Genomic DNA, 20,890 nt, shown 5'->3' on the forward strand with positions numbered 1-20,890 from the left:
TCACATTGATGAGGGCCATGATCCAGAAGGCATAGGACACTCGGGTCCCTGCTCCGTCCTTTGGAGTCAGCCCTGGGAACGTCTGGTTGGACCAAGGCTTGGCCTCTACGTGGTGCTGGGCCAGCACCCTGGAGACGTGGAACAGGTGGCCTCGGGAGGTGGTGTTGGCTGTGCTATTGGCAGGCAAGCAGTTGGCCTCAGACAGGAAAGGGTCAGCAATAAGGGGGCTCAGCAGAGCGCCAAAGCCCACGAAGAAATGGAGCACCTGGGGACAGAGGAGAGGTGGCAGGTAGGGGCGTGGCTCAGTCTTCAGCCCAGGGAAGCAGTGGCCTGGCCTCCAGCCCAGAGTACCCACACTGAGCCCCCTCCCCCAATCCCACCCTCTGCCCCATCTGGGGCCTGCTGCCCAGCCCTGGAGTAGGGAGCCATGGGGGTAGGAAGCAGGAAAGGTGAGGAGACGTGAGGAGTGACAATCCTCTCTCAACCACGCTGCCGGCCTGGGATGACTCGGGTGACAGTGCCCAGTTCCCTCCCCATCTCTGTCAATCCCCAGTTGGGACTGATCCCCATGGTAGCATCCACCAGCTAACACTCTAAAGGGAAGGGGGCACAAAAAGGGAAAGACTGGCTGAATCCTAGGCACAAAAAGGGAAGGACTGGCTGAATCCTGGGGGGAGAAGGAAGAAGAAAGGAGAGAGAGGGAAGGAGGGGAAGGAGAGGGGAGGCAAGCCCTGAGTCATACGCTCTTTCCAGTTCATAAAGTTTTCTTTCCTGAGCGCTGAGGCTCATGGGACACCCTGCAGTGAGGGCAGGGATCACTGCTCTGCTTTAGAGATGGGAGTCCAGAACTTACTAACCCTGCTGGTAAGTGGCTCCCTGGGGGAGGAGGCTGAGAGAGACTGAGGGGGCCTAGAGAGCTCCCACACCCTCCCCAGCTCCCAGTCCTGTGCCTGCTGGCTGGGCTCACCTGGAGAAAGACGGCCGAGTCCTTCTGGTACATCCTCACCAGCTGCATGTTGGCCACGGTGTCGATGCAGCCCATGGCCAAGCCCGCCAGTGCCATGACTGAGGCCAGCACCTTCACATCGTGGCAGAAGGGGATGACGGCAAACACCAGGGAGATGGCCAGAGAGGAGGTGAACAGGGCCCATAGTGACTGGGCCAGGCTGCAGGAGGGAAGGGTGATGTCAGGGGAGGGGGCTGGAAGCATCCCCTCCCGCTTCTCCTCCATTCACTGGGTGGTCTGGGCAGCCAAGACATTTCTCCCCCTCTGGCAGAAAAGGAAGAGAGCTGAGGAAGAAGCTGCTCACTTATTAGCTGTGGGCAAGTTGTCAACGTCTGCTCAGATAACAATCTACCTCACAAGGTGGCTGCAGGACACTTCACAAAGCCTAGCCACTATTATTCTATTGACAAACACTTGTATGTTATTTCCTTAAACCCTAAATGGTTTACTTAAAAGCAATTAAATGCAAAAATATTTCCCACCCTTTACAAGGAACCTGCTTTGAGCATCTCAAGAGACCTGTGCCACAGGCATGCAACCGCAGGTGGGACCCGGATGGAACCTGAGCCCAGAAGTCCCTGAGCTGGGCATTTCCTCCTGTGCAGGATTTGGCACTGGCTGCCCTGTGCCCTCTCCACACAGGAATAGTAAGGCAGCCATTACTTCACAGGCACCCGGCCTGAGCCACCCGCACCAGCACCCACAGCCCAGGTATTCAGGTGATTTTGTGACCCCTGTAGCAGGCAGAGGTCTCAGGCTCTGTGCCTGGCAAATGTGCAGACGTGGGGAAAGGAGGCACTGTGGCCACTGTGGTCACTGAGAGGTGACCGTGTTGATCTTCCCCTTCTTCAGATAATAGAAAAGCCCACAGGAGGCAGGGGGAGGGCCTGCTACCCTACCAGTGAATGAATGAATGAGTGAATGAATGGATGGAGTGTCTCAGGCTCTGTCAAGGTCTTTTTTAGGACACTCTGCCCAATAACCAGACTCTCAGAGAAAGGATTAAGACTTGTATTTTCTGAGACCAGTCTGAAAGTCTAATGTCGGAGAGGAGAGATTGGGCAGCAGGAAGGTTTTGGAGACTGTAGAGGAACTTTCGCAGATTATGAAAAGTGAGAGAGCCCCTTCATCAGCCTCCACTGTGGCTGCTGGACCTGGAAAGGTGGGAGCTGAGAGACAGAGGGGGAAAGGCCTCTCGGAGTTTCACACTGAAAAAAAAAAGGGGAGGGCCTCAGGCTGTCTTTCCAGAGCTTCTGCCCTGACCCCCTTGGCTCTTGGCCTTGGTCCTCAGCCATCTCATCTTGCCCCATCTTTGATTAAATCCTCTATCAGAACGGCTCTGCTGATAGCAGCAGTTCATTATTTTCTCTTTTCTTGTTTCCAGGCTGATCTGCTGGGGAGATTACCGATCATGACAGTCATGACCCCAGTGTGTTCCCAACTCAGAACTCATGGGGGAGGGGAAGGGGACCAACCTCAAGGCCAGCTGTTAGAAGGAGATGGAGGGAGAGTGCGTCATGGAGAGGCAATGCTAACACACACCATGCGGCTGATGAAACAGCAGGCTGCTCATCATAGTTCTCTCTCTTCCCCTCCCTTTCCCTGGACAAGACAGACTAGGCAGCCTCCTGAGTGGCCTGACTTCAGGAATAGCAAGAGGGTCACCTGTCTGCACTCTCAGAGGTCCCCCCACTGACGCCAGTACCAGGACATGACATTTCTACCACCTCACTCATCACTTTGTGTAAGCAGGGATGCCCCAAGGCAAGTGCAAAAACTCTCTTGAAGAACTAGCCCATTATCATTATTGCCTTTCAGTCCTGCAGGGAAGTGGTGAAATCATGCATCCTGCAGCAAAGTCCTGAGGGGAACGGGATCTGGGATCAGTGAACTGATATGGGCGGGGGCTGCGCAGAGGTATGGGAAAGGAAACCAGGATAACAGCGAGTGCTACTGTGGTCTGCCGACAACTGCTAACGTTTGTCATTTGGTGCATATGACAAGGCTGTGAGGCAGGCTTTGTCGTTGTGCCTATTTGACCCGTGAGTAAACTTGGGCTGAGAAAGGCTAAGATAGCAGCAGACAGAGCCTGAACTCTAACCAAGGTCTTCTGGCTTGATAGTCCCTATGCTATGCTGCTTTTCCAGGGAGGAGTGTGTGTGTGCACATGTGGGTGCATGTGTATGGGTATGTGACCGAGTTACTCACTAATGGCTCCACTCAGAAGGTGCAAATGCAGGAGGGGAGGGGAGGGGAGGGAGCCACAGACCCAGCCAGGCTGGAGAGGGGAGCGCCAGCCGAGAATAGGAGGCCAGATTCTGCAGAGCGTTGAATGGCAGGGCTAGGAAGCACTGGAGAGCAGCTGCAGTCTCTAGAACATGCGCCTCTAACACCCCTCTGCGGGGGTTAGCAGAGCTCCACATGCTCGTGAGCATCACTGCTGGCTCCACCACCAGCTTCCCCAGGCATCTGCCTCCGCCTGTTCATTGTGGAAGCCATGCCTGGCCCCAAGTTCGGCCCTGCAGATGCTCAACCCAGGTTCCTGGATATGGCTAGTGACTGGCGCAGTGCTTGGGGAATGCTTGTCTTGCCACCCCACACAGGATGGCCTGGTAGAAGGGACTAGGCACTGCTGGGAGGCTGATGTGGGAGTTTTGCTAGTTTATCTGATAGGGGTGACAGAGACAGAGGCAGAGAAAGAATCATGTAGGGATGGGTTGCCAGGAAGGTGCCAGGTGCACAGTGGGGGATCGGGAAAAGGGGAAGGGGTCAGGAAGGACTGGAAGGGGTCAGGAAGCCCTGTCCAGGTCTCATCTCTGTCCTGTTTGCTGCTCTTTGTCTCATCTCACCTGTCATTCTTGAGAAGGACACTAGGTGCCCACTGGGGACATGGTCTGTCCCAGGCTCAGCCACAGGCAGGAGGGAGGAATAAAGACAGAAAAGACGGAAAAGGGAGGCTGGAGAGAACCACGCCTGGGAAATCCCCTCCCTGCATCTCCCTGGGCTGTGATTTTAGCTTGATAGGCCTAGAGGTTAGGGCGATGGAGACCTGTTCCCAATAAATGGGGACATCTGTACCACAGGAAATCTTGTCTGTAGATCCCAGGCTGCCCACCCTCCCCAGATGCTTCCACAGGGCTGTGCCTGGGCATTCCAAACATCAGCCTGAACAAATTTCTTTAGAATGATATGCTGTTGCCAAGGAAAAGGAAGTTCCAGACACATCCCAGAGCCAGACTGAAATACACTTATTGCCTGTTTTAAATGGCTTGGTCAATAGCCCCTTCTAGGAATGTGGATCATTAAAAATTAGGGAATAACCATGTCAAAACAGTTTTGGCATCCAGGATGGAGTGGGATCTGGAATCAGAATACTGGGTTCTAGGCCCACCTCGGCCACTTCCCAGTCGTGTGGCTTGGGCAAGCCACTTATGCTTAGCCCCTCTGAGCCTCACTTTCCTCTGCTGTAAAATGGGGATAACAAGCTCTGCATGAGGTTGCCAGGAGGAGTCCATGTGATGTGACATTTCATCCTCCTTTGCTCACTCTCTGGGATTTTTCCCCTGGCCACCTGCCACCCCTCCCAGGTGCTCACTGCCTCCCTGCTGGCCTTGACTTCCTCAAAGAGCAATGTTGGGCTCAGAGAACTACACTGAGCTGACAGGGTACAGAGACCAGTGCCAGCTCCCAGATTCTACCCTCCCAGGCCTGCCCCTATTCCTGCTGCAGGGCCCTTTGAGGTGACCCTGGGAGGCTGGCCCAGGAACTGTTGGAGGGAGGTACCCCTGCTCCTGCCCCTTGTCCCCTGTCCCACTAACTCCCCACCCTGGGCAGCATCCCAGCTAAGGTGGCAGCAATGACATGAGTCCTGTCCCTCATTTTACAGATCAGAAAACTGAGGCCCAGATAGGGGAAAAGAGAGCAGTAGAACTAAGCCAGGATCCAAAGTCTTGGCTCCCAACCCAGGCAAAGCCAGCAGAGTGGCAGAGTGGCATTGATCTTCCCTCCCCTGGTCCTGGGCTCACAGGTTAATTCAGGCCAATTACAGAAAGAGCCTCACTTTCCCCAAGGCCCAGAGAGACCCAAGAAATAGCCTGGACAGTCTGGAAAACATACTTCAGGAGGTCTCAGAAATGACCAAGTTACTTATTAATGGCTCCACATAGAAGGTCTAAGTGGGAGAGGGAAGAGGAGGGGAGCCAGATCTCCCCAGGTGAGCTGTGGCTCTGCTGGAGTCCCTACCCAGCCCCTCTTGCTGGGTGACCTTGAGCTGCTGCTACCCCCTTCAGCCCCATGCTCTGCCTTATCCACAGGGGACACATGATCACTTTGACCTGGCTCTGCCTTGGGCACCTGTTCTTGCCTTCCTGGTTCTGTGAAAAGAGGAGGGAATGGTTGGCTCCGAAACAGGGGAAGGTCCTGAGAAGTAAGATGCCAGGCAGCCCACTCCTGCCTGCTACCCCAGGGGTGGGGAAGAATGCTGCTGAGGCCCATCCCCCATGCCACCCTGGGTAGGGCCTGATGGCATTGACATTCTCTTCACATTTTTGTCCCAGGTGATCCCTCTGCCCAGCAGGGATGCTCAGGATATCTTCCTCCTGCCTCTCCCCTCCTAGCCTGGATAATCCCCTTCCTCAAAGGACCAGGGGAGAGGTGCAGAGAGCAGAACTGTGGAAGAGTCACAGATGGAAGTGTCCCTAGCCCCTATCCACACCCAAAGGGGCAACAGCCCAGAAGGAGATGGTTTGGGGACCTAGGACAAGAAACCAGGTGACAAGAGTCCCCCTGGGAGCTAGGGCAGGCTAGTAACTCTATCTCAGGCCAGGCTGATGGGGAAGGGGCAGCTGAGACTGAGGGTAAGGCCAGGGGTAAAAAGGCCCCCCTCAAACTTGGTCACCCCAGCCTTCACACTGATACTCCAGTTGTTCAAGACCCCATGTTAAAGCTGGAGAGATCCAAAGGGGGGGCAGACAAACTGGTCTTTGGGGAGATTCCAAGCTACGGCAGGACCACCCTGTTAGACTCTGAGGTTGGGAGCTGTAACTTGTGCATGACAGCATCCCCTGGGGCCCACCTTGGTGCTGGGCACACAGGGCGTGCTCCTTAGATGTTGGTTGAGCTTGAACTTGCAGTCTGTTCACTTGGAACACCTCTCGCTCAATTTCTTTGCATGCCTGGCTCTCTCCTGTCACGCAAGAGCCAGCTTTAATATCACCTCCCCAGAAAGGGCTTCCTTGAGCACCTAGCTAAGTAGCCCCCAAAATGTGCCACTCTCCATGCTACCCTGCTTGATTGCCTTCATTTCACAATGTAAAATTCTCTAGAGTGTGGGCTCCATGAGTGCAGTGACTTTTACTTTGTCTGTCGTATTCACCCTTAAAACAGGATCCGGCTCAAGAGGTATTTGTTGAATGAGTGAATTAATGGGTGGGATAAGTTTTGAGATTTTTATTTTGGTTTTTGAGATAGGATCTCGCTCTGTTGCTCAGGTGGGAGCGCAGGGGTGCATTCATGGCTCACTGCAGCCTCAACCTCCAGGCTCAAGTGACCTTCCCACTTCCACCTCCTGAGTAGCTGGGACTACAGGTGTGCACCACCATGCCCAGCTAATTTAAAAATTTTTTTAGAGACAAGGTCTCACTTTGTTGCCCAGGCTGGTCTTGAATTCCTGCCCTCAAGTGATCCTCCCACCTTGCCTCCCAAAGTGCTGGAATTACAGGTGTGAGCCACCTAACGTGGCTTTGAGGTTTTTTTAACTTAAAAAAATTGACAGGGGCCGGGCGCGGTGGCTCAAGCCTGTAATCCCAGCACTTTGGGAGGCCGAGACGGGCGGATCACGAGGTCAGGAGATCGAGACCATCCTGGCTAAAACGGTGAAACCCTGTCTCTACTTAAAAATACAAAAAACTAGCCGGGCGACAAGGCGGGTGCCTGTAGTCCCAGCTACTTGGGAGGCTGAGGCAGGAGAATGGCGTAAACCCGGGAGGCGGAGCTTGCAGTGAGCTGAGATCCGGCCACTGCACTCCAGCCTGGGTGGCAGAGCAAGACTCCGTCTCAAAAAAAAAAAAAAAAATTGACATATAAATTACATACTATAAAATTCACATATTTAAGCATACAATTTAATGGTTTTTAGAATATTTGGAGTTGTAAAACCATCACTACAATCTACCTTTAGAACATTTCTATCACCCCAAAAAGAGATCTTATATCCAGGCTGGGCGCAGTGGCTCACACCTGTAATCCCAGCACTTTGGGAGGCCAAGGGAGGTGGACTGCTTGAGGTCAGGAGTTCGAGACCAGACTGGCCAACATGGTGAAACCTGTCTCCACTAAAAATACAAAAATTAGCTGGGTGTGGCAGCACATGCCTGTAATCTCAGCTTCTAGGGAGGCCTGAGGCATGAGAATTGCTTGAACCCGGGAGGCGGAGTTTGCAGTGTACCGAGATTGCGCCACCTCACTTCAGCTTGGGCAACAGAACAAGACTATGTCTCAAAAAATAAAAAGAAAAAAGAAATCTTATATTCATTAGTAGTCACTCTCCATTCATCTCCACACCCTACCCTTAGCCCCAGGCAACTACTAATTTAGTTTCTGTGTCTGCAGATTTCCTTATTCTGAACTTTTACATAAATAAAATCATATAATATGTGATCTCTTGTGTCAGTCTTCTTCCACTTAGCATAATGTTTTCCAGATCATCTGTGGTATAGCATGTGTCAGTATCTCATCCCTTTTTATGGCTGACTGATATTCCATTGCATGGATATACCACTTTTTTTTTTCTTTTTTTGAGACATAGTTTCACTCTTGTCACCCAAGCTGGAGTGTAATGGCACAATCTCAGCTCACTGCAACCTCTGCCTCCTGGGTTCCAGCGATTCTCCTGCCACAACCTCCCGAGTAGCTGGGATTACAGGCACGCACCACCATGCCTAGCTAACTTTTGTGTGTGGTTTTTTTGTTGTTGTTGTTGTTTTAGTAGAGACAGGGTTTCACCATGTTGGCCAGGCTGGTCTTAAACTCCTGACCTCAGGTGATCTACCTGCCTCAGCCTTCCAAAGTGCTGGGATCACAGGAGTGAGCCAACGCATCCGGCCAATACACCACATTTTTGTTTTGTTTTCTTTTGACACTGGAGTCTCACTATGCTGCCCAGGCTGGCTTTGAACTCCTGGACTCAAGCGAGCATCCCACCTTAGCCTCTCAGGTAGCTGGAACAACAAGGCATCCACCACCACACCTGGCTGAATAGACCACGTTTTTGTTTGTCCGTCCATCCGCTGATGGACATTTGGTTTGTTTCTACTTTTTGACTGGGATGAATAATGCTGCTATGAACATTCACGTACAGGTTTAGTGTGTGGACATACATTTTCAGTTATTTGGGGATCATACTTGGGAGTTGGGACCATATGACAGCCCCATGTTGAGACTGATTTTTAAAGCAAGGACAATATCTGGTGCTGGACACTCAGTAGGCTTTTGGCACAGGTTTGTTGCATGCTGATTGGTAGACAAGGTGCTGGAGGGAGAGGCAGAGGCTTTCTGGATAGGAGACCAACCAGGGCCCAGCTCAGGGGGAGAAGCTGGTTTGTCCTGTGTTCCAGGGACTGGAGGGGGCCAGCATATCCGGGGGTGGCCTGTACAACTAGTGTATGGAAGACAGGGTTTGATGCAATGGCCAGGAGGGAGTCATAGCTAGGTCTGGGGCAGGGTAGGACTTGCAGATTAGAAGGAATTTGAGGGAGAAAGAGAAAGAGAACAGGGCAAAGAGAGGAAGAACTCAACAAATCCTCTGACAAACCCTCTGTTAAGAGAGCATGGGCTGGGGAGAGGCCCAGGTGAGGCTGTGAGAAGCCTGGGGAAGCTCTGAAAGTTGTTTACCTACTCTGATGCCTCTGAGATAAAGGGGTCTCCCAACTGCCTAGGATGGTTAGACAGGTCCCCAAGAAACCAGGACAAATCCCAACCTTTAATCTAAATACCCCTTCCCCTTTCCTGCCTGACAAAGCACATACCTACACACCTTGCCAAACAGGTGGCTTTTAGTTTTTCTCTGAGAGAGTGAGCAAGTTGGTGCTGCCCTGAGCTCAAGTCTTCCCCCGCACCCACTCCAATAGCCAAGGCTCTCCACCTTCCGCACGTAGTCCTCCCAAAGTACATCCCTATGGAGGCATCCACAAGCCCCATTCAGCCTGCGCCCTCAGTCTGGGCCCAGCAGTAGGCAGGACCTGAGTAGGAACCCACGAGAAAGACACTGCCCCCAACTCTCCTCTCCTATGTGTCATCCTAAACTTTCCCCCACTCCCCCGCAACAGCTGGCTCTCACAGATTTGTTAAAGCAATCCCCCACTCACAAGTATAAACCAAGCGAGAGCGCTAGCTGGTAATCACTTAAGCTGCAAAGCACTTGCTTGCAGGGGTATTGCATTTTAACTGAGACATGGTCCCACGGAATCCAGCTTTAAAGCTTTGTTGCAGGGCTGGTGGAGCTTCTGTTGGGGGGGATGGGAGACTGTGATGAGCGCTGCCCAGAGTCAGCGAGGTGGAGGGAGACTGTCGCCTACACTCAAGGCCACCCCGGACATCCCTCTGTTTCCACTGTATATCTGCTCTTCTCTTAACCAAAGGCAAGAGTTCTTCATGGCATTTTGTCTTGGGGGTGGGAGGACTGAGGTTCAGAATTCAAACCTCAACCACTGATAGGATCTACCCCACCCCCCAAAGATCTCAGCAGGAAGCCCCAGAGGGTCACCATTACATTCCTAGAAGTTGTCAGAGCTCAGGAACACCCAGCCCATGAGCATCCTCAGGGCTACTCATCCCAAACCTGTGCCTGATCCGCAGAGTTTACACTGATTACTCACAAAACAAGAGGCATTGCCTAAGTATCTGTTTTAGAGACAACGCCTGTGTTCAAATTCTGGCTAGGCCTCTTCTTAACAACCATGTGCTGTGGGCCAAGTTTCTTAACCTCTCTGTGCCTCCACTTCCTTATGCATACAATGGAGATAACAGTACTACTTTGCAAGGTGGTTGTGAAGATTAAATGGGCTGATACATGTGAAGTACTGTGAACAGTGCCTGGCACACAGTAAGTGCAGAATAAAGTTAGTTATCATTGTTACCATGATTTTTTTTCTCTTCTGTGAGCCAGTTCCTGCTGCAGGGTTCTCTCTGCTGCCTGTTCAGAGCCCCCTGTTGGGTAAGCAGTGCTGAGGGAGACACCAAGCTACCCAGGGAGAGATGGCCCAGCTGGGTGGGTGTGCATCTCTGCGTGGCTTCACAAACCCTGCCCTGCCAACCTGTCATTTCAAATTATCCTCATTCCCCTTCGTGTTCTTTGCACTACATATGTTCTTTAAAAGTTCTAGGTAAAGGAGCTTTTGTAAGTCAAAGTACTTAAAACCAAAAAACCTGTGCTAGCCACAGATACTTTACCTTGGTTTCTAATTAAACCTCTAGGCAGAATAAATCTTGAGCTTTTTCTTAAGATTTTCTGAATCTTCTGTATATTCCAATCCTGTACCACACCCATGAAACACTGGTGTACACAAGGAGACTTGCTTTTTAAGAGGAGAATAATTTGGTTTACAAGAGGATTTGGGGAAAATGGGGATAATCACTTCCAAAATTGGTCATGTTTTTAAGGCTTAAAGTGGGGGGGGGGTCCATCTGTACTGACACCTGTGCTCCCTCCACCAGCTCTGGAAGCGAGGTGGATGGATGGAAACACCTGCCCTCACCAACACCTCTAGGCGTGAGCACAGCCCATTACAGCCCCTCCAGGGGTTTCTCTGGGATAGCCCAACTGTGGTTTTGTCTCCAGGCCGGCTGCTTGCTCGACTGAGTCCATGGGATCTGGGAAACCACTCAGCCAGGAGCTGGGGACTGGAGAAATCACACAACAGCCTCTGGCTTGCAAGTCATCTATTCCCTATTCTATTATGGGTCTCTGTTTTCCATGCTGCACTGGAAGAGTGAATCTTGCTGTCTTTCCACAAGGGCCCCCGGAGGTGGCCCTGTTCAATTTAAGTCGAGAGAATAAGGCGCTGCAATGGTATCAAAGGGGGATTTCTGGCGGTGGTGCCAGGGAGAGTCCAGAGCCCTGTCCTGGGGCAGAGGCCAAGCAGGAGTAGCATGAGGTGGGTGGGGAGTGGAGAGGAACCTTGGCACCAGGCTGGAGTGTCACCTTACCAAGCTATGGGTAAAGTGCCCTGCCCCTCCCAACCTGGCCTTAACGGTGAGGTTCTGTGTGTCTCGGAGGCCAATGCAGGAACCATGTTCTGGCTGCCTCAGGAGGAGGGCTACACAGGACCCACCGACTCCGTGGCTACCCGGGGGAAGGGACAGCCTGTGTTAGCTGATGTGGAGCTGCCTACAGTGGAGCCTGGCCCTGGGAATCAGTCAAGCTGCAGGCCACCTTCAGCACCCCGCACCGCCACAGAGCTGGCCCTCCCAGGATCCCTCCACCTCACTGCCAATCCTGCCCCCGGCAGCCGGGGCTACTGATAAACCCCAGAGGAGCTGTGTAAGAGGGGCACCCTCCCCACCTCTGCAAACTCTATCACTCCTCTCCCCACGGGGCGGTGGGTGGGGGAACCAGGTGGGAACTGGTTTTATCCTCTCACAGGGATAAGTGATGACAAATAAATAAGCCAGAAGTCACCTTCAGTCTCTGGAGAGAGTTTTCCAGGGAGAGCTGCGGGGGAGGGAGGAAGGGAGGCAGCTCTTCCGCCAAGGCGGAGCTGGGAGGGGTGGTCGCAGCCGGGAGGCGGGGGCGACGGGCAGCCCCACGGGGCTGGGGCAGAGGCCGGGTCGCAGGGCAGGAGGGAAGGGTCGGCCCGGCGAGGGTGGGTGCCGGGGGCCGCGGGGCGGGGGCGAACGGGTGCGGCACTCACGTCCTCTTGAAGACGCCCCCGAAGGCGCTGCCCAGCAGGAGGCAGAGCTGCTGCGAGAAGAAGACCCAGGAGATCTGGGGCAGCGAGCTGTGTGTCTGGCAGCGCAGGTCCAACAGCGTGGGCCCCAGGAAGGCGATGCACAGGCCGAAGCTGAAGAAGACGCTCCAGTAGGTGAGCGTGGGCTGCAGGTTGCGGCGGAGCAGCCCCGACACGCGGCCGTCGCAGCCCATGGCGCCGGCTGGCGGGCTCGCGGCTCTGGTCCCGGCGAGCCCGGTGCCCGAGTGCCGCCCGCGGGAGGGCCGGCCGGGCTGGGGAGGCCCGAGGCCGGGAGGGAGGGGCGGGGAGGGGCCGCCCCAGCGAGGGGCCCCGCCCTCGGGCCCGGGCGGCGGCGGGGGCGCGTCTGCGGCGGGTGGGCAGCGCGTCCGCTCCCGCGCCTTCCCCGTGCGGTGCCAGGCGCCGGCCTCCCCCTCCTACCCGAGCGCACATGCTCGCCCTCCCCCGGCTGCGGAGACCAACCGGGAGCCGCGCTGCCCCCCGCCCGCTCTCCCTCGACCAGTCCCGCCAGCCTCCGGATGCAGCCCCCAGGGACCGAGGGGCCCGAGCGCCCATTTTAGAGCCCGGCAGATGTAGAGCCCGAGACATCCTGTATCTCCAGAGAGAGGCTAGGGGCCCTCTCCCCGCACCCGGGCTGTGGCAGTGGAGGAAACCCGGACCCCTTTAAACCTAGGCGCTTCACAGATGGACTTCGAGGGTCTAACGGCACCCCCTTTTCCCCCAGAACAGAAGGCAAAATCTTGTTGTACATACGTTTCTTCTTGGGAGAGTATTCATGCATGGCTTTCATTAGAACCCCAAGAGGTTAATCACATTGCCCTTTAGAAGGAGAACCCTAGAAACTCAACATCTTCCTCACACTAAACTCCCTGGAAGGGCCTGAGATGAGGCCCTTCCCAGCCTCATCCCATCCCTGCCCTGGCCAGGTGCGGGAGGGAGGAGGATGACGCTGGTCTATGCTGACTCTCTGTCTCTCTCCTTTTAACTAGTTAGAGGAGGGCAGAGAGGAAGGACCGCGTCCTGGAGGAACCCCAGGAGGAATTCTGAAGTAATCTCCTAGAAAAAAAAAAAATTAAAAAGACTTCTGGGGAAAATCCTTTCTTCGATGGATAAAGCCTTGGCAGTGAGTAGGGGTTGATTAGTCTCTAGACTGGGTGTCCTTCCAGGAGCCTGCAGCTGACCTAGGCTGTCCCTTCATCAGGTAGCCTCGGGCTCCTGGTGGGTTTTGTGTGGTCCCGCTCCTAAGGGAGCCAGGATCTGGTTCCTAGAGGCAGAACAGTTAGGCCCTGCGGTGTCACCTCTGCCCAGGTGTTCTAGTAGTGACAGGAGCCATGACACCATGTTCACTGGCCCACCAGGGGGACCAGGGCTGAAAAGACTGAGGAGGTATGTGGGCGGGTGTCCCCAAGACAACTTGGCATGATGTGGGGCAACCAATTGATCTTGCAGGTACTGGTCCCATCTCACAGTGGCACCCCTGCATCTGCCCCATCCCTCCTTGGATAGTGAGCCCCAGAGAGGGGAGAGTCCCAGGGTCCCTCTGGCTCATCACTCTGTGGGTAATGACAAGTACCTATTTGATAGTGATGATGGGGGGCCTGCACAGTAATTATAATAAACTAAAAAGCTACCCTCTGGGGGGCGGGGAACACTAAACACATCATAACCACAAGTTTTTGACTGAGTCTTCTCTGCCACTATCACAGAACTCCAGGAACCATAGAAGCTCAGAGTTGAAAGGAGTAGCCTCCAACTGAGTCCCCTGTCCCCTCCCCATAACTGCCTTTGAATGCTTGCCAGTCCTGTTCTTGACTGACACCTCTAGTGCTGGGGACTTTGCATATTCCCAGGGGCTCTGCTTGCAGTGTGGATGAGCTCTGGTTGTAGAAAGGGTCTCAGGCAAAATTGAAATGCTCCGCCCTGTAACTGCTCCCCACAGCCCCACACAGAACAAATCTAATTGCTCTGTCATGTAAGTCCTTCACACCCAAAATGACCTTGCTCTAGTGATTTTGCTTCTCTAGCCCAAACACCTGAAATCCTTCCATAATTTCCCTAAATGGCGCTCCCCAACTACAGCACCTTGCTGTATACTTTAAATAATCTCTGGATTACTTATAATATCTAATACACTGTCAATGCTATGTAAATAGTTATACTGTATTTTTTAGGGAATAATGACAAGAAAAAAGTCTGAACATGTTCAGTACAGATGAATTTTTTTCCCAAATATTTTCGATTTGCAGTTGGTTGAATTTACAGATGCAGAACCCACAGAGACAGGGGGCCACTGTACAGCAGTGAGGTACGTTCTATAATGGGGCGGTTTGAGGGCCTGGAGAGATAAGTGTCTCTAATTCTGCCTGGGAAGGCTTCATGGAAGAGGTGACTTTTGAGCAGGGTCTGAAAAACAAGTCTATATGTGAAAAGGTTTTACTTATTATTGCTTTCTTCATCCCTTTCTCTGTCTCTTCTATTTTCCAGCATCACACACTGTCCACCTCCTCTAAGCATCTTTCCCAGATGAATTAACTCTATTAAATTCTCATTTCCAGCAAGACTCTCATCTACTCCTGTACTTCTACCCCATCTTCACAGGGCCAGGTATTACATTCCATGGACTGTTCCTCCAGCCCCTTCCAGGAGCCAGTTAAATCATGAGTTCCTAAGGGCTGGTAGCATATTTACCTGTGTTCTAACTCCACCCCTTCTCATGTGCCTCACATAAAAGAATGCCTTGCAGATAGCAAGTCCTGGATAAATAGCTGGTGAGGTGAATTGTTTGCACAAAAATTATGTAATTACTTTTGGCTTGACATTTACATGTCCTATCTCCAAGTTACAAGTTCCCCAAGGGCAGAGGCTATCCAGTCTTTCCTTTGTGCTGTGTATTCAAATGTCAGTTCTTAGTTGGGTACCTTGTGGTTACTCTTAAATTTGAAGGGCAAAACCTTGCATCCTTCTTTAACTACTCTCTGATTTCCCCCCTTATAAATTAGAAGGGAATTATCCCCCACCCTCACAAGCCATGAAAAGTGATCTGAGACTCCCAAATATGGAAATGTTGCATTAATTGGAATAAAGGATCTGTGGGAGTAAAGGGTTCTTAAGCTCTTGGAGACTGAAATCTATTTATTGCCTCAAGGGTTGGCTCTCCAGAAGCCTTTTTCTGACCTTCCTAGGCTCCCTCTTTGGGGCTCCCAATCTATCCTGGTGCTCATTCTCTGTTTAGTGCCGCCCTTCCAAGGCAAGGACCACAGGATTGGTTCATCACTGGGTACCTGGATTTCTGACTCCTTGGTGAGAGGTGTTTATACTACATTGAACTCTTGTGCTTTTGTTTGTTTGTTTGTTTTGAGATGGAGTCTTGCTCTGTTGCCCAGGCTGGAGTGCAGTGGCATGATCTTGGCTCACTGCAAGCTCCGCTTCCCAGGTTCACATCATTCTCCTGCCTCAGCCTCCTGAGTAGCTGGGACTACAGGCACCCACCACCACGCCTGGCTAATTTTTTTGTATTTTTAATAGAGACGGAGTTTCACTGTGTTAGCCAGGATGGTCTCGATCTCCTGACCTCATAATCCACCCGCCTCAGCCTCCCAAAGTGCTGGGATTATAGGCATGAGCCACCGCGCCCGACCTTTTATTTATTCTTTTATTTTTAATTTATTATTATTATTATTATTTGAGATGGAGTGTTGCTCTGTCACCCAGGCTGGAGTGCAATGACGCAATCTCAGCTCACTGCAACCTCTGCCTCCCAGTTTAAAGTGATTCTCTTGCCTCAGCCTTCCAAGTAGCTGGGATTACAGGTGCACGCCACCAAACCTGGCTAATTTTTGTATTTTTAGTACAGACAGGGTTTCACCATTTTGGCCCATGGTGATCTGCCCATCTCAGTCTCCCAAAGTGCTGGGATTACAGGCGTGAGCCACCACACCCGGCTAACTCCTATGTTTTATACCTGGAAGTTGAGAAGCAATAAATCACCTGCAGATCTTGGACCATCTATAGGTAATCTATGTCGTGGAAACACACAGGAGAAAGTAAGCAAACAATGAAATAAGATTTAGATACCCTCACCACTATCCTTTCACATGCATTACAGCTGCAGAAATTCCTTAGTATATAAACCCATGTAGTGTATTTTGTTTTTGTTACTGTTTCTGTTAGAATTGAAAACCTTAAATATTTAAACAAGATATAAAGAGAAGAGGCCTGATTCTCATCAGCCTGGTGGGGAGTCACTGGGACTTGGGCTTGATTTCATGCTTAGCAGGATCCTCTTAGTGACCTGGGGCTGCCCTCTGTCCCTAGGGCCTTCTGGTTTCTGCTTCACAGATTCTGCAGAGGCCAGGCAGGAGCAGTAGAGTGAAGTCTCCTGCTCAAGGTCATTAAGCACATCCTGCAGTTCCTCTGGCCATTCAGGGTCATGAAGCCAACCCTCTCCCATCTCCAGATTTTGTCTTGTCACTCCCTATATGGTTGTTCTGCTGGCCAGAGTGTGGGGGTGGATTGGAAGGCTCTGTCTGAGGTTGGCATGGGGCAGATGGCAGATAGTTTGGTGCCAAGGACTATACCTGCATGGCCCAGCCATCCTAAGGCACATGAATGCAAATACAGCAGAGGTGGGTGTGTATACAAAGAGCCTCCTTTACCAAATATCCGGATGAGCTACTTAGTGCTAGCCTGCCTGGAGAGTAAAGGGAGTGGTCACACAAGTGCCAAGAAAGGGAGGGACAGGAGGAGGTGAGATGACCCAGAAACATCTTAGAGTTAGACCAGTGGCCATAAACACCCTGGAGAGGTGTCGCCTAGTGTCTGGCATTTAGTTGGTGCTTACTAGGTGCTAGTCCTTAAAAGTGCTAGTTGAAGCTAGTCTAAAGGACAGTTGGAAGGACCCCCTGAAATTAGTGCAACCAGCCTGGCGTGTTGACTCATTCCTGTAATCCCAACACTTTGGGAGGCCGAGGAGGGCAGATCACCTGAGGTCAGGAGTTTGAGACCAGCCTGACCAACATGGAGAAACCCCGTCTCTACTAAAAATACAAAATTAGCTGGGCGTGGTGGGACATGCCTGTAATCCCAGCTACTCAGAAGGCTGAGGCAGGAGAATCACTTGAACCCAGGAGGCAGAGGTTGCAGTGAGCGGAGATCTCACCATTGTACTCCATCCTGGGCAACAAGAGTAAAACTCTGTCTCAAAATAAATAAATACATACATACATACATAAAATAAAGAAATTAGTGCAACTTCCCACTCAGAAATGGGATTCCACTTACAGCATCCCTGCAGGTAGCCACCTGGCCTCAGCTTGAGCACGCCTAGGCTTGGAATCAGAGAATCTAGCCCAGGCTGTGAAATCAGTGAGAAGCCGACCCTCGGTTTCCCTGTTTCTTAAATGGGGTGAATAAGAACCCCTTACTGTGAGAAAATATAGACAGTATGTAACACAGGAGCTGGTACACCACGTTCCCAATACATTCTCATGGTTATTATTATTATAAACAACAACACAAACTGCCATCCTCATTTTGTGCACTAGAACAGTGGCTGGCAAAGCCTGTCCCTGGACCACCAGCAGCAGCATGTCTGGGGAACTTGTTAGAAATTCAGACTCTTGGTCTTGCCCCAGACTAGCTGAATTAGAAACTCTAGGGGTGAGGCTCAGTAACCTGTTTTGTTTTTGTTTTTGTTTGAGACAGAGTCTAGCTCTATCACCTAGGCTGGAGTGCAGTGGTGTGATCTTGGCTCACTGCAGCTTCCGCCTCCTGGGTTCAAGTGATTCTCCTTCCTCAGCCTCCTGAGTAGCTGGGATTACAGGCGTGTGCCACCACGCCTGGCTAACTTTTCTATTTTTAGTAGAGATGGGTTTTCACCATGTTGGCGAGGCTGGTCTTGAAACTCCTGACTTCAAGTGATCCATCCGACTTGGCCTCCCAAAGTGCTGGGATTACAGGTGTGAGCCACCGTGCCCGCCAGTAATCTGTGTTTTAACAAGCCCTCCAGGGGATTGAGATACAGCTACAGTTTGAGAATCACTGCTTTTGCCTTAGAGCCACAAAGCAGAAATCTAATTCCCATTCTACAGAGAGCCATTCACTATTGGAATACACTCTATGTTCTTCTGAAGTCTTATTCCTGACACCATCGTCTCTGCTTCCTTCAGCCATTTCTCATTTACCAAGTACTCCCTTGCTATTCTTATTGTACTGTCATGCCATGCTCTCATGGTCAGCGACCCTCTCAAATAGGGTGGCTCCCAGCACTGCACCCAGGGCTCCCCAATGGTCTGAGCAGTGCACAGTGCAATGGGCTTGCTGCCTCCTCTTCTCTACAAATCCTGACAGCTATTTATTCAGTGTCCACTCCATGCCAAACACATGACATATAGTATTTTTTAGTTTACTGTTTTGAGGTTAAACTTACATGTATTAAAGTGCACAAGTCTTAAATAGCTTGATGAATTTTTATATGTGTACACATCTATGTGACCACCATCCACCTCAAGATATAGAACATTTCCAGCACCCATGCCAGAAACAGTAGTGTACTTGCTCCACATTATGTATGTGAGAGCAGTAGTTCATTCTTTTCATTGCTATGTAGTATTCCATTACATGGATATACCACAGTATATTTTTCTCATCTACTATTGATGGACATTCAGACTGTTTTCAGTTTGCAGCTATAATAAAGCTACTCTAAACATTTGTATGCTTATTTTCTGGTGGACAGAAGCTCCAATTCTATTCAGTTTATGTCCAGAAGTGAAATTACTATGTCACAGATAGGTTTGGTTTTAGCAGATGCAGCAAGACAGTTTTTCAAAGTGGTTGTTCCAGTGTACACTCCTACTAGAGTTTTAGTTCCTCATCCTTGTCAACACTTGGCATTGTCAGTCCTTCCCTCCCCTCTCCTCTCCCTTCCCTTCCTCCCTGTTCCCCTGTAAGGGTACTAGTATCTCAAAGGTTTTCATTTGCATTTCCCTCATGACAAATATGGTTCAGTATCTCATCATATGCTTATTGGCAATTTGCACATCCTCTTTTTTGAAATATCCCTTTGAGTCTTCAGCCTACTTTTAAAATCGGGTTGTCCATCTCTTTGAAATTTATTTAGGAGTTCTTGATATATGCTGGATATGAGTTCTTTGTCAGTTACATGTATTGTAAATACCTTTTCCTTGCCTGCACATACATTATTTTTTCCTTTTATCTTTAGTTTACACAGAATAATTGTACATACTTATGGGGTACAGAGTATTTTTTTTACCTGCACAGTCTGAGGACAGGGGGTGATGTTCTGATACAGGTATAATGTATGTAGTGTATGTAAAGATCAAATCGGGGCAATAAGCATATATATCACCTCAAATATTTATCATTTTCTTGTGTTGCGAACATTCAAAATCTTGTCTTCTAACTATTCAAAGATACACACTAAATTATTGTAAGCCATATTCACCCTACAGTGCTACAGAACACTAGAACCTATTCCTCCCATCGAGCTGTAACTTTGTATCTATTAACCATCCTCACCCTATCCTCCCCATCCCCCTACCCTTGTAAATCTCTAATAACCACAATCCTATCTCTATCTACTTCTATGAGCTCAATTTTTTAAGCTCCCACATATGAATGTAATCATGCTACATTTATATTTCTGTTCCTGAACTTATTTCACTTAATAGAATGCTTTCCAGACTCATCATGTTTCTGTGAATAACAGAATTTCATTATTTTTCATGTTTGAATAGTATTCCATTGTGTATATAAACCACATTTTCTTTATCCATTCATCTGTTGATGTCCATTTAGGTTGAATCCATATCTTGGCTATTGTGACTAGAGCTTCAATAAACATGAGGATTCAGATAGCTCTTTGATGTACTGATTTTCTTTTCTTTGGATAAATACTCAGTAGTGGAATTGCTGGATTGTATGGTAGGTAGATCTATTTTTAGTTTTTTAAGGAACCTTCATACTGTTTTCTATAATGGTTTTACTAATTTGCATTCTCACCCATAGTGTATAAGAGTTCCCTTTTTGGCCGGGCACAGTGGCTCAAGCCTGTAATCCCAGCACTCTGGGAGGCCGAGACGGGTGGATCACGAGGTCAGGAGATCGAGACCATCCTGGCTAACACGGTGAAACCCCGTCTCTACTGAAAAATACAAAAAACTAGCCGGGCGAGGTGGTGGGCGCCTGTATTCCCAGCTACTTGGGAGGCTGAGGCAGGAGAATGGCGTAAACCCGGGAGGCGGAGCTTGCAGTGAGCTAAGATCCGGCCACTGCACTCCAGCCTGGGCGATAGGGCGAGACTCCGTCTCAAAAAAAAAAAAAAAAAAAAAAGGGAAAAAAAAAAGAGTTCCCTTTTTTCTGCCTTCTTACCAGCATTGATTTTTTTTTTTTTTAATCATTTTAATGACAGCCATTCTAGCTGGGGTGAGATTATATCCTATTGCAGTTTTGATTTATATTTCCTTGATGATTAGTGATGCTGAGCATTTTCCCCTATATTTGTTTGGCCATTTGTATGTATCCTTCTGAGAAATGTCTATTTTTTTTTTAATCCTGTGCCCACTTTTTAATTTTTTTTTTTTAATTTTTTTTTTTTTTTTGCCTGTCAAGTTGTTTGAGTTTCTTATATATTCTGGATATTAGTCCCTTGTTGGTGAATACTTTGCAAACGTTTCCCCCCTTTTTACAGGTTGTCTCTTCACTCTGTTGATTGTTTCTTTCACTGTGCAGAAGCTTTTTCATTTTATATAGTCCCATTTGTCTATTTTTGTCTTTGTTCCCTATGCTTTTGAAGTCTTATGGATAAAATCATTGCCTAGATCAATGTCCTGAAGCATTTCCCCTATGTTTCCTTCTAGTAGTTTTGGATCTTATGTTTGAGTCTGTAATCCATTGAGTTGAC

At 50.1% G+C, this 20,890-nt stretch overlaps 1 protein-coding gene across 1 annotated transcript in view; it reads right to left on the minus strand.

Moving 5' to 3' along the window:
• Positions 1 to 12,228, minus strand: part of MFSD4A (major facilitator superfamily domain containing 4A) — a 33,942-nt gene extending 21,714 nt beyond the window's left edge. The window contains exons 1-3 of the mRNA XM_010362471.2: positions 11,914 to 12,228; positions 968 to 1,166; positions 5 to 265 (exon numbers count right to left, since the gene is read on the minus strand). Of these exons, the coding sequence (XP_010360773.2) occupies positions 5 to 265; positions 968 to 1,166; positions 11,914 to 12,143 (690 nt within the window). The 5' untranslated portion in view covers positions 12,144 to 12,228. The remainder of the gene's footprint in view (positions 1 to 4; positions 266 to 967; positions 1,167 to 11,913) is intronic.
• Positions 12,229 to 20,890: the final 8,662 nt, after the last annotated feature.

Source organism: Rhinopithecus roxellana, chromosome 8 (assembly GCF_007565055.1).
Source record: "Rhinopithecus roxellana isolate Shanxi Qingling chromosome 8, ASM756505v1, whole genome shotgun sequence".
Lineage (NCBI taxonomy): Eukaryota > Metazoa > Chordata > Mammalia > Primates > Cercopithecidae > Rhinopithecus > Rhinopithecus roxellana.